We start from the raw sequence: 14,447 nt of genomic DNA on the forward strand, positions 1-14,447 counted from the left end.
GTTCTTAGGTTATGAAATTTTACTTAATTGCAAATAGCTTATTCTTTTAATCTCATACCTGCTTTATAAACTATTTTATGTATTTTTATAAAGGGATGGGCAAAAGTGGGTTTATAGTTGTGAGAATGCAAAACACAGAATTCATTCTTGTATTATCATTTATTAATTATTATGTCATTGTCCACATGAACAGCTATAAACCTACTTTTGCCCCATCTTGTATGTACTTTTGTTGTATGTAATTCTTCTTGGTTTCTAGCTATCAAATTGTTGTGTGTGTATGTGTATATATATATATATATAATTTTAAAAATTTTATAAAAGATTATTATTTGTCCTACCAAAACAATAAGAACTGATTATAGTTTTATAAATAAATATTAGATTAATTTTAATATGGTTACTTTGGGAATGTAATATTTTGTGATAAAAATGAAGTAAAAAATTCTATACATTTGAAATGTGAAGAGTAATAGTGGTATAAAGGCTTAATTATTTCCTTAAAACATTTAATATAATTAATATGATAATATATAGAATTTAAATGATCATGTCTTCAAAAATGTTTCTTTTTTTGCTTATCTGTCTAAATATGTTTTTATTGATTTTAGAGAGAGAGGAAGGGAGGAGAGAGAGAGAGAGAGAGAGAGCCTCCTGCACACCCCCTACCAGAGAGAGAGAGAGAGAGACATTGATGAGAGAAACATTGGTTGCCTTCTGCATGCACACCTAACTGGGATTGCACCCACAACCTGGGCATGTGCCCTGACCAGGAATTGAACTGGCAACCTTTCTGTGCATGGGATGATGCTCAACCAACTGAGCCACACCAACCAGGGCCAAAAATGTGTCTTTTAAAACTGAAACTTATAAAAGAACACATAGGAGAAAATCTACCATGGGTAGACAGACATTTCTTAGGTAGGGCAAAAAAATCCATAAATCATAAAAAGGGCCACAGAATGGGGAAAATATTTTAAAAATATCTGATAGTTTTATCTAGAGTTTATGAAAAATTCTTACAACTCATTTGAAAGACTACCGCCCAAAATGGACAGATGATTTCAGCAGAAACTTCACAGTATAAGATATTCAAATGGCTATTGAGTACATGGAAATTGGCTCAGCCTCAACAGGTATCAGGGAAAGCAAATTAAAACTATAAGGATAGATATCATTACACATCCATTAGAATAGCTAAAGTTTAAAAAGACTGACCATATCAGTGTTGAGGATGTGGAATAGTTCTGAACTCACATATACTGCTGAAGGGTATAAGAAATTATAAAACTACTTTGGAAAACTAGCAGTTTCTTAAAAGGTTTACCCTATACTTACCGTATGATCCAGCCATTTTACTTCTAGGTATTTATTTAACCAAGGTAAATATAAACATGTGTCCTCATATATGAATTTTCATAGCAGCTTTTTTCACATAGCCAAAAAACTGAAAACATCTCAAGTGTCCATCAGCAGGTGAATGGATAAATATGAATGGATAAACCCAGCCAGGTTAGTGTGACTCAGTGGCTGAGCATCAGCCTATCAACCAGGAGGTCGCTGGTTCAATTCCAGGTCTGGGTTGTGGGCTCAAGCCCCATTGAGGTCGTGCAGGAGACAGCCAATCAATCAGTGCTTCTCTCTCTCTCTCTCTCTATCCCCCTCTTTTTCTCTCTCTAAAAAATCAGTAGAAACATACTAAAAGAAAAAATAAAGAAGAATGGATAAACCCATGCCATGGAATGCTACTCAAGAATAAAAAAGTAAAACTCTAGCCCATGTGGCTCAGTTGGTAGGAACGTTGTCTTGTACACTGAAAGGTTGCAGGGCATATACCACATACCTTGGTTACAGGTTCGATCCCCAGTAGTGGAGTTTGCGGAAGGCAACTGATTGATCTCTTCTCTCCCCTTCCCTTCCCCCTCTCCTTCTGCCTTTCTTCTGCTCTCACTAAAAATCAGTGAATAATGTCCTAGGGTGAGGATAAAAAAAAGAATAAAAAAAGTATAAACTATTGATACACAAAACAACATGAATGAATATCACTTGAAGTATTACAAGTGAAAGAAACCAGACATAAATAACTATATTTGTTAAAAAATGCCAGCTGATCAGTAATTAAAAAAGCAGATGGGTAGTTGCCTGGGGCCAAGGGCAGAGGGAAAAATGGATTGTAAAAGAGCACAAGGAGACTTTTAGGGTGATGGAAATTTCTTGTATCTCAATTGTGACAGTAGTTTCATGAGTGAATAAAGATTCAGAACTCATCAAATATAAGTTTTAGAAGGGATACAGTTTTTTACATATAAATTACAATTTAATGAAGTTGATTTTAAAGGACTACTTTTAAAGATTATAATTTTATCTTTTTATATGATTAACAAGTTTATTTAACATTTCTACAGATGATTTAGTGATATAACAAACTTTGAGTACATGTTATTTGTAAAACAAGTCATTCTGGGGTAATAAAGCACAGCACCTTATTATGTACACGTTAAAAGAACCAAATTGTAAAAGATGTATTTCACATAACCGTAAGCTGAGTTTATGTGACTATATATTTACTAAGAGGCTGAATTTTTTTCAAAATATAAGGATTTCTGTAGATTTATTTTATGAAAGGGTAGAGCTTTTAGTATCTGTGATTGAGACAGCCAGACATAAATTATTTAATTTTGGGTTACATCAGATAAAGTATAGTAGTCACGTTTTTCAGTCTTATTTCACACTAAATGAAAATTGTTTTTTTTAGGCAATTGTTCTTTGTTTTCGACTACATTTCACAAAAGATAATATTACCAATAATACAGCTGCTGCTACAGTGCGACAAGTTGTTACTGTTGTTTTTGAGAGGATGGTTGCTGAAGATGAACGACACAGAGGTAAAGTGACAAAAGTTGTTTACTTTTGACAGTGGATGATGCTTAAATCCATGATTTCTCATTTATTGATTTTCAGCCTTTTTCCTGTAAATGTAAGCTACCTAAAAACGAGAATACTTTAAAAAATATATTTATCTTAGCAATATTATTATATTGATAATAGAAATTCAAAAAATAAATCTCCCATAATTTTATCATCCTAGAAGTCAATATTTTCATTTATATTTCTAATTATACTTTGTTGTTATTCTATAATTTAATGAACTAGTCTCCTATTGTACACTTAACATTGTGTTCTAAATTTTGGTATTATTTTGAGTGTTTTTATACATAAATTTTTTCCATTTGAATTATTTCTTTAGTGTCAGTTCCCAAGAGTGTGCTTCCCTCGTGTGAATTTTTGCCCTTGCCTATTAGTATGTGTTAAGGAATATTTATATAATGTAAAGATTAATCTTCCTCTATTTTTATCAAATATATTGTAATTTTTGACTTCTTTTTTTTAATTTAAAAAGTTTCCTAAAAACTTAAAAACATGTCTTTTCAGAGAGCTGGCAGATAATCTGTTTGTTTACAGTTTTATAATTTGATAACTTTTAACTGTAGAAATTATGTTTTTTTTCCCCATTTATTATCCTTAGTAGATATAAAACAAATTTTTTTTCATGGTTAGCTGAAAAGATTATAAGGTGCTACCATCATGAGCCATCTTTTTGCTTTATATAGTCAGGAAGCAAAAGATTAAACTACTTTTTCCTTTATATAGTTTTTTTCTTAAACTTTTGATATGCGTCTTTCATTTTATTTGATATTCTTTTGTTAATACTGGTAAAAATTATTGGAGTACTGCCTACTCCAATAATTATTTCACTTAACCTGAAATTAACCATTGGTCAGATTTTTCACATTTAGTTTTAGGCATTCTGAATCTGTTGTTTTATTAGAATACTTCCACTGACTTTAGTATTGATTTTTCTGCATTTTTCCTATGGGAAATGCAGTTGGAATTCTAGCAGTTTGAAATATTAGGACATTAAACTTAGAGGATAAAACAGGGCAGTTCTCCAGTTTGAATGTTTTATATATTCATAACCTCAATATAATTCCTAGATTGGGAATCTTAGCTGTGCATCACTAAAGACTGCTCTCTAATTTAATACTTTCTAATAAGGTAGAACATACTTAGAACCTCTTTCTTTTCAAGTAGCCATTAAGTCAACATTTATTCAAAACAGACTGTCAATTTACAGTGAATAATGTTTTATTAGTATTCAAAGAAGTGCTGAGTTGGGAAGCACCAATCTAGCTGACTCTTAGCAAGTTGATACTGTACCTACAACTGACATAGTAATTGTGGCAGATCAAGCAGTTACTTCTCTTAAAGATGCTAAGATGATAAAGGCAATAACTATGGTGGTAAACTTTTATATGTTTATTTAATATTTAAAGGCACATTTAAAGATCATGTGGATTTCAGATTCATGAAATAAAAGGGCTAGATAATGGGAGACGTGGAAAATCAAATGTGTGGGTAAAGATACTAAACTTGTTAAAATGAATATAAGTCAGTGAACAGTGATATGACATTTTGTATAAAGTAGATTACCAATTTTTTTTCATTTTTGAGGCATATTCTGAACTTATAATTAAAGTTTATAATTCTATAAACAAGCATTTATTTTAAGCATGCCTTTTAAATAGTATGCAGTGTTTGATTTATATAAAGGTCATGAACTCCTAAAACTTACCTTATTTTGATTGCAGATATTATAGAACAACCAGCACTGGTTCAAGCCAATAGTAACAGAAGATCTGTCAGTACTCTCAAGCCTTGTGCTAAAGATGCATATATGCTTTTCCAGGTATTTCAGTTAATAAAAATAATTTTTATTATCATATATAGTTTTGAATTTTATGTGATTTATTTTTTTAAGTGTCCATTTTTAAGATTGTCAAATTTTATAGTGTTTCAAAAAAGTTCTAAAACATTAAGAAGCTAATTAATATGATAAAATGTTATGTTTTAAGGAAATAAAATGAGTTAAATGCACAACTATAAAAGAGGCCACTTAAGGATGACTAGTCATATAAAATAATTTCTTTAACAGGAAAATTTAAATAATAATTGGTATACTTACTATAATTTGTATAAAAATACCTGATTTTTACATTATTTGTTGTGACTAAATCTTTTAAGTAAAATACAATTTATTTGTACTGAAAATTTTATTAAGTTTGTGATCAAATGGTTATTTTAGGTGGATTTTCGTTAAAAGAAAGTTAGATTAATAATTTATCTGTGTACTCTGTATAGTGTTAATAGTTATGATTCATTAATCTGTGTACTCTATATGTTGATAGTTGTATGACTCATTTATCTGTGTATTTTATTGTCAATAGTTATATGATTCTTTAAAAGTTTACCTATATATTCATATACAATTTGTCAAAATTTGAATTACCAATGTTTGGTTTCTAAGGAGTGAAAACAACTACACTATAAGAAGAAATTCTTAAAAATTTTATGAACATTGAGTTTTGAAAAAAAAACCACACCTTTTATTCCAGCATATGATTGTTTTATTTATTTTTTATTTATTGTTTGACTTATTTTTCTAGGATCTTTGTCAATTGGTTAATGCTGATGCTCCTTACTGGCTAGTAGGCATGACAGAAATGACTCGAACATTTGGCCTTGAATTACTTGAGTCAGTCCTGAATGATTTTCCACAAGTCTTTTTACAAGTAAGCCATTTGTAGTATCTTGCTACAAACTTATTCTTAAAATTTTTACAGATATTTTTCAAGAAAGCAACATGTATTTTTTCCCACATTAAAAGATGTGAAGAATTATAGCCTTAGACTTTAGACTTATAATAATTTAATGTTATCTTACATTGTTGAAATGCCCTAGCACCTTGAAATTTTAACATTAGAAGGAATCCCAGGATACTGTCTATTCAGGCATTTCTCAGTCAGTGAATATATGAGGGAAGGTGGTATGTGAGCTATATTTATAATATATAAAATAGAAAGAAATTGTTATTGATTTTTATTCGTTTATATGTAGCTATATGCTTTTAGATAATTTTTAAAAAATACACACACAAGGATATGTTTTTATTGATTTCAGAAAGAGGAAGGGAGACAGAGACAGAGAGAGGAAGGAAGGAAGGGAGGAAGCAAGAGAGGGAAAGGAAAGAAAGGAGAGAAAGGGAAGGGAGAGGGAGGGAGGAAGGAAGGAAGGAAGAAAGAAAGGGAGGGAGGGAGGGAGGGAGGAAGAAAAAGAAAAAGAGAACATTGTTGTGAGAGAGAAACATCGATTGGTTGCCTTCTGTGTGTGTCCCTACTGGGACTTGAACCCATAACCTTTTGATGTAAGGGATGAGGCTCTGACCAACTGAGCAACCTGGCGAGGGCTACTTTTAGATAATTTAAATGGAAAAAAAGAAGTAGTTGCCCTGGCTGGTGTGGCTCAGTTGGTTGAGCATTGTCCTATGTACCAAAAGGTTGCCGATTTGATTCCTGGTCATGGTACAGACCCAGGTTGCTAGTTCATCCCTGGGTGTGTGCGGGAGGCAACTGATTGAAGTTTCTCTCCCTCTCCCTTCCTCTCTTTCTCTAAAGTCAATAAAAAAATATTTTTTAACAGAATAAGGTAGTCGATGCTTAATAAATTTGTTGTGCAATAAAAATATTTTAATACAAAAAGATAATAGGGGAAACAGTAGGAAAGAATTCAGACTTTTTGTTTTACTCGTTAAAAATTAAAGCCCAAAATTGATTCAGTGATTTACATAGGGTTCCTTAGTTAATAGCAGATCTTGAACTAAAATTTAGATTTTTAAACTACTTATCTACCTTGTTTTCCTACCATTCTGTCTGCCTAAGTCATCTATTTTATCCTTTGCTCTTACCTACAAAATGTGTGAATCAGTGCCACAATAGTAGATGATTCTTTAGGCCTGGAGTTGGGACTGAAATTTTTATTACATGGTTCACAGTTTTTTAGTATATATTAGTCAAGTGTTCAATGCTTTGGGGAATAATGAACAATATTCACTGATGATTCCCTTTTTTGTGTTATTATAGAATAAATAGTGTTTAGATATAACTTGTCTAACAGTCTTATATAAAATGATAGTTAGAACAGCTACCATTTTTTGACTGCTTACATGCTATAACTATGCCAAATTCCTTACATATTACATTCACCGTAATCTTCACAAATGCCTGAGAAGTAGCAGTTATTCCTACTTTTCACAGGAGGAAACTAAGACTTTCAGAGGGTTAAGTAATTTGTCTAAGGTTTAATGGTTTGTAAGTGACAGAGTTAGGATTTGTACTCATGTTGATCCAGATTCCAAATTAGTTTTTCTTCTTAGCCTCTCTTTTCAGTCACACTGCACATCCAAACCATTACCTTCAAAATGCGTACAGGTTCTAGTCACTTCATACGATTTTTATCACAATCATCCTACTCCAAGCCACCATCACCTCTTACCTAAATTATTGCATTAGCTTCCTAATTGGTATCTTTGCATCCATACTTACCTCATTCTATTATAGTTGCTTATTACACCACATCCAAAATAGTCTTTAATAAAAACAGGTCAGATTTTTTCAGTCTTTTGTAAAAGTGTTCCTGTAGATGTCCTTTTTGCCCAGAATAAAAGAAGAAGTCCTAATTATGGTCTATGGAACTTTTCATGATCCAGTCCCCGGGATTCCTTTACCTTACCCCTTTTCACTCTTCCCTTTACCATTACTTTTTAGCCAGGCTGTGATTCTTGCTGTTCCTTAAATGACCCAAGTGGACGCCTGCTTCAGGCCTCTGTAACTTAACTGTTTTCTGGGTCTGGAATGCTTTTCTCTCAAATAGCTTGTCTCTTACTCTTTTGAGGTCTTTGCTCAGTGGTCAACTTTTCAGACAAACCTTCCCCAACACTTTATATAAAATGGCAACTTTTCATGCTAATACCCTTATCTTATTGCCTCCTGACATATGTGTATTTGAATATTAGTTTATTTTTTATCTTTTCTTATAGGAGAGTAAGCTCTATGAGGTAGGGACTTAGTTCACTGTTGAGTCTATAATAGTGCCTGGCACATGGCAGGTGTTTGATAAATGTGTGAATGAATGAATGAATTGGTACATGAATTTAATTAGAAATTTCTGTTCTTTGGATTGTGTTTTCTGATTTTGTAGGAAAATATTTGAAAAAATGTTTCTAATTTCAGATTTATTGTGTATACAAATGACTTATTCTACTTTATTCTTCCTGCTATAATGCAGAGGGGGGACAAAAGAATTATTCTTTGTAATAAACTAGAATTTGCTCCTGTAAAGTTTTCATTAAGAGATAAATATTTGTTTTCTTTCACTAATTATTATTTTTTTAAAATATATTTTATTGAGTTTTTACAGAGAGGAAAGGAGAGAGATAGAGAGTTAGAAACATCGATGAGAGAGAAACATCGACCAGCTGCCTCCTGCACACTCCCCACTGGGGATGTGCCCGCAACCAAGGCACATGCTCTTGACCGGAATCGAACCTGGGACCTCTCAGTCCGCAGGCCGACGCTGTATCCACCGAGCCAAACTGGTTTCAGCTCTTTCACTAATTATTTACCTAATTTAACCAAAATTGCCAGTCATTTAGAATGTGCTGGTCTATGTGTTCTGTGCCAAGGATGCAGATGTGAAATGAGACAGATAGAAGTCTGGCCCTGTGGCACTTACAAGTCTAATTTGGAGAAAAATATTAACTGAATAATGGATTTGATGAATGCTGTGAAGGAAAAGTGTAAAAAGTGTGTGGGAGTGAATAACATAGGCACCAAACTGGTGGAGAGTTGGTGATGAATCAAACACATGAAGCTTTTACCTGAAGGGGGGAAAGTAGTGAGTTGGGAGAAACAGGCAGAATAAGAAAAGGATACTCCAGAGCAGTGAACCTGAAAAGGGATCTTTGTATAGAAAATAAGCTCTATAAGGGCGGACAAAATTTAACTTAACCCTGAACCCCTTTCCGTACCACAGTTCCTAGCACATATTAAGCAGTAAGCCAGTAATTGCTAAATAAATCAATGAAATGTTGTACATAAGGGAAAAGGCTTGAACAGTGAACTGCTTGCTAAGATGGAATATACTCTATGGTAAACTTTTTATTACAAGGGATAGATTATTCAGTTTTAAACACACTCAAGTACCTCAAAATGAGGTACTGCAAAATATTAGTTGAATTTATGCATTTTGAGCTTGGAAATAAGGTTTTGGGCTGAGGTTATAAATGTAAACATCACTGGCTTGTAATTGGGAGTGAAAAAGATCACCTCTGGTGATAGCACAGACGAGGAAGCCAGGTCCTGGTACTATGGAGCTCCGAGGAATCTCAGCATTAAATGGTTAAGCATAAAAGGGTAAGAATATAAAAGAGGCCAGAAAGGCAGGAGTGCATGTGACTCAGTGAGACACATAAAGGACAAAAGCAAAGAAAGCTTCAAGGTGAACCAAGTAATCAGTTAAGTCAAGTGCTTCAGAAAGGTATGGTAAGATGAAGACTGAAAAGGCAGTGTTCGCTTTGTCCACAGAGATCATGATGAATATAATAAGATTACTTTCTGTAGAGTTAGGGTATTTCATGGTGATTTCGGAAGAAATGCAGTTGTAATCAGTTGAGTAGTGAGGGGGGAAATAAATAGATATAACTTTTAAGTCTTGTCTGTTATAGTCATAAATTAACCAATATAGAAAATTATTTAGTAAAGTATGACAATAACCTTAATTATGTCTTTAATTTTGTCACTCAAAGAAACTAACTGTAGACATGAGAGTAGACTTTCAAATCACTAAACTGTTAAGATCCCGTTTTGGGAGGGAAGAAAATGGAACTCCCACTTCTAGGAATATATCCTAAGAATCCCAAAGAACCCACCAGAAAGAATATATGTACCCTTATATTCATAGCAGTGTTATTTACAATAGCTAACATCTGGAAATATCCCAAGTGCCCATGAGTAAATGAGTGGATAACAAAGTTATGGTACATATACACCATGAAATACTATGCAGCAATAAAAAGGAAGGATCTCGTAACTTTTGAGACAGCATGGAGGGACCTGGAGACTATTATGCTAAGCAAAATAAGTCAGAGAAAGACAAGTGTCACATGATCTCACTCATATGTTGAATCTAATGAACAAAGTAAACTGATGAACAAAATAGATCCAGAGACAGAAGCATAGAACACACTGTGGAATCTCAGAGGGAAGGCAGGGGAGGGTGAATCTGATATTGGTTAATTCCTTCCCTGTGCATAACCAATGGACACAGACAATAGGGTGATGAAAGCCTGGGGCAAGGGGCTGGAGTGGGCTAGATGGGGTTAATTGGGGGAAAAAGGGAGCATATGTAATACTTTTAACAATAAAGATTTTTTCTTTTTTAAGAAAGATCTATGACCCTTTGAGATAATATGGAGTGACCTGGAGATTATTATGCTAAGTGAAATAAGCCAATCAGCAAAATACAAATATCACATGATCTCACTTATATGTGGAATCTAATGAACAAAATAAACTGATGAGTAATATAGAACCAAAGGCAAGGAAACATGGAAGAATGAGAAATCTTGGAGGGAAGAGGGGGTGGGGCAGGAAGGAATTAACCAAAGAACTTATATGCATATGTGCATTGCCCCTAGACATAGACAATAGGGTGGTGAAGGCCTGGGACAGGGTGGGAACCTAGGGGACAGGGGCAGTCGGGGGAAAAATAGGGGAACATCTGTAATATTCTCAATAAAGTTTTTAAAAGTACATTGAAATGAATATAAAAATTTGGAAGGAATTAATTTGGAACTAACAATGACTTATCTCTAGGAGCTGAGATTATAAGAGGCTTTTAAAAATACGTTTTTTATTGATTTTAGAGGAAGAGGGAGGGAGAGATAGAAACATTGACATTATTTGGTTGCCTCTTGCACTCCCCCTACTGGGGATCAAGCCAGCAACGAGGACATATGCCCTGACCAGGAATTGAACCAGTGATCTCTTGGTGTATGAGTTGACACTCAACCACTGTGCCATACCAGTTGAGCATTTATTTTTATCTTTTTATATTTTTCTCTCTAACGAATCTGATATTTCCCTCTAATTGTTTTTCTTGAATGAATCTGAGTTTTAAAAATACATTTTAAAAAATTTGTGATTCTGAACAAATGAATTACACTGTGCCTTATTATTTCTTTCTCTTTTTTTTGGTAAGATTAAAGGGTTAGAGGATGAAATTTATGTTTGTGTCATTATTCTTAGCCTAAATGATATTTGAATAATTAAAACAACAAAATAATGTATATTTGAGGTTAGATATTAAATGTTGACTGGGCCTTACATTTTCAGTAAAATGGGACTAGTTTCACAAGGAATTAACAGATATGGGGATGTTTTCTGCATAATATACTATGACTGTAAGTAAATTTAAGAATTCTTGCCGAAACCGGTTTGGCTCAGTGGATAGAGCCTCGGCCTGCAGACTGAAAGGTGCCAGGTTCGATTCCGGTCAAGGGCATGTACCTGGGTTGCGGGCACATCCCCAGTGGGGGATGTGCAGGAGGCGGCTGATTGATGTCTCTCTCTCATCGATGTTTCTGACTATCTCTCTCCCTTCCTCTCTGTAAAAAATCAAATAAAATATATTAATAAAAAAAAAAAGAATTCTTTGCAAGATTTTCTAGATTTAAAAAAATGCTTATTTGTCATTGTATTTTTTCATCAGTTTGTGTTTTGTTTAAGCAATCTACGTATAACAGAATATTGTGTTCATTGATACATCTGCACATGAGTGGAATTATCTTTACACAAAAGAATCAATAAATTGTGTAACTTACTATACTTTCTTTATTAATCAAGGTTTCTCTCCTCAGCTGCCTATTTTAAATACTTTATCCATTTGAATTTGTGCAATCTATTTTCTTTCTTCTGTTCTTTATATTTAGAGTCTTTTAAAAAAACTTACTGACATATTATCATTTTGATTTCACATTGTCAGCAGTGCTAATTTCAGAATTGTTTGTAAACAAAATAATAAACTACATAAACTTATAATAAAGCTAATTTACTCATAGAGATTATTAAGAACTTTATTTACTAGTGAGACTGTTTAGTACAAACTAAGTTAATTGCTTTTCTTTTCTTTTCCTTTTTTTTCTTTTTTCTTTTTGCAACTAGCACCAGGAATTTAGTTTCCTCCTAAAAGAAAGAGTATGTCCTCTTGTGATAAAGCTCTTTTCTCCAAATATAAAGTTCAGACAAGGTTCCAATACTTCATCTTCTCCAGCACCAGTTGAAAAACCATATTTTCCTATCTGCATGCGTTTGCTGAGAGTTGTATCTGTTCTGATTAAGCAATTTTACAGTCTTTTGGTAAGTACTAATTTTCATATATATTTTTGTGTGTTATAGGCAGTGCTCTTTTTATTTATTTTTTAAAATATATGTTTATTGATTTTAAGAGGAAGAAAGAGGGAGAGATAGAAATATCATTGATGAGAGAGAATCATTGTTCAACTGCCTCCTGCATGCCCTACACTGGGGATTAAGCCCACAACCCAGGCATGTGCCCTGAACTGGAATCGAACTGCGACTCCTGGTTCATAGGTTGATGCTCAACCACTGTGCCATCCTGGCGGGGCGGCAGTGCTCTTTTTAGAAGATGATCTGTTACAGTGTATTTAGCTTTTTCACTTCAGCTAAGCAGACTTTTTCTTATGAGTACCTATAAATATTCTCCTAGATACTGTAAGGCTCATTCCATTCTTTCTTGAATCTTTCCATGTTTAAATAGTATTTTTAATGAATGTTAAGGAGAGTCATGGTGTATTATCTGAAGGCAATATAGGATTTGTGACTTTGGAATTTAGTTTCTTAGCTAATTATAACTTGATGAAAATTAAAATTATAGTATCTTCAATTTATTTTCATTTTTACTATTATATATATATATACACACACACACACACACACACATACAAATTAAGAAGTTAAAAATTTAGTGAACTCTTATGATTAGAAATCAATTTCAACTTCCAGTTCAATATTGTATCTATTTTGCATAAATTTATGGGTGATAGTTCTGATCATAATTTTATCAATGTGGTGGCTTACTCTTAAACATTCAAATATTTGTCAGAGAAAATGGTGTATTATATTTCTTGTAAATTTTAGATTAAGTCAAATTCAGCATTGTATCATTTTTTAGCATTTATAATCTTAGTCTTAATTAACAAAAATGATTGGTTTATCACCTACAGTGAGCTGTCATTGTACCAAATGTTAGCAGCCACATTACAAGCTAATGGATAGTATAGATAGTTTTTATATTAAATTCTAAGGAGAGCTTTTTAAATAAAGTTTTTTTCTGTATTTATGATATACTCATTATAGGTTTTCTTTTCATATTCCAAATCCATTTATGCAAAATGAATTCAGAAATAATCCTTATAAGCATTTGTAGTTATTTAATATTTCTGGTGACAGAGGATACATCTATAATGCACACTGATATATGTAATGCATTGTTTAGAACTATCTATTGAAAGTCATATCATTTAAGAATGTGTTGCTATTTAGGGATGCTATAATTTATCAGAGTTTGGGTCCAAGAGTTTAAGACTCTTTTGGTATATTCATAATTGTTGGGTTGGTCACTTTTTGTTCTACCAAAACTAATAATATATAAATTATTATATTTTGGGTACCTAAGTTTATGAACTTAATTATTCCATAGTCCCCTTTTCTCTGTAAGGATTAGCTTTTTAAAAATTACAGTCAGTATTTCCTGCAACATGTAAGGTATTTGATGTAATCTCCTATAATAATATTAAATTGTAAAGCCAAAACTTTGTTGTCTAATTATATACAATTAAAATGGAGGGGGACAAGAAACCCAAAACACTAATTAGAAAGAATATATGCACATTGTTCATTGCAGTGTTATTTACACTAGCTAAAATATGGAAGCAGCCCAAATGCCCATGAATAGACAAGTGGATAAAAAAGCGGTAGTACATATATACAATGGAATATTACTCGGCCATAAAAAATAATCAAAGCTTACCATTTGTGACAGCATGGATGGACCTAAGAGAATAAGACATGATTTTACTTATACATGTAATCTAAAGAGAGTAAAATAAATGAGCAAACAAAATAGAAACAGACTCATAATACAGGGAACAGATTGATGGTTGCCAGAGGGAAGGAGGTATTGGAAGGGCTAGATGAAAAAGGTGAAGAGATAAGAACTACAGATTGGCCCTAGCCAGGTAGCTCAGTTGGTTAGACTGTTGTCACAATACAACAGTATTACGGGTTTGATTCCCAGTCAGGGCACATGCAAGAATCAACCAATGAATGCGTATATAAGTGGAACAACAAATTGATGTTTCTCCTTCTCTCACTCTTCCTTTTTCCATTTCTCTTTCTCTCTAAAATCAATAACTTTTTTAAAATTAAAAAAACCCCTACAAATTGGTAGTCACGAAATAGTGACAGGGATGT

The 14,447-nt window shown here is 32.9% G+C and overlaps 1 protein-coding gene across 1 annotated transcript in view; it reads left to right on the forward strand.

The window, feature by feature from the left end:
* The window catches only part of MON2 (MON2 homolog, regulator of endosome-to-Golgi trafficking), a 115,585-nt gene that overhangs the window by 26,779 nt on the left and 74,359 nt on the right, over positions 1-14,447 (forward strand). The window contains exons 5-8 of the mRNA XM_006767132.2: positions 2,756-2,885; positions 4,650-4,747; positions 5,505-5,630; positions 12,117-12,311. Coding sequence (XP_006767195.1) covers positions 2,756-2,885; positions 4,650-4,747; positions 5,505-5,630; positions 12,117-12,311 — 549 coding nt within the window. The remainder of the gene's footprint in view (positions 1-2,755; positions 2,886-4,649; positions 4,748-5,504; positions 5,631-12,116; positions 12,312-14,447) is intronic.

This window comes from Myotis davidii, unplaced genomic scaffold (assembly GCF_000327345.1).
Source record: "Myotis davidii unplaced genomic scaffold, ASM32734v1 scaffold402, whole genome shotgun sequence".
Lineage (NCBI taxonomy): Eukaryota > Metazoa > Chordata > Mammalia > Chiroptera > Vespertilionidae > Myotis > Myotis davidii.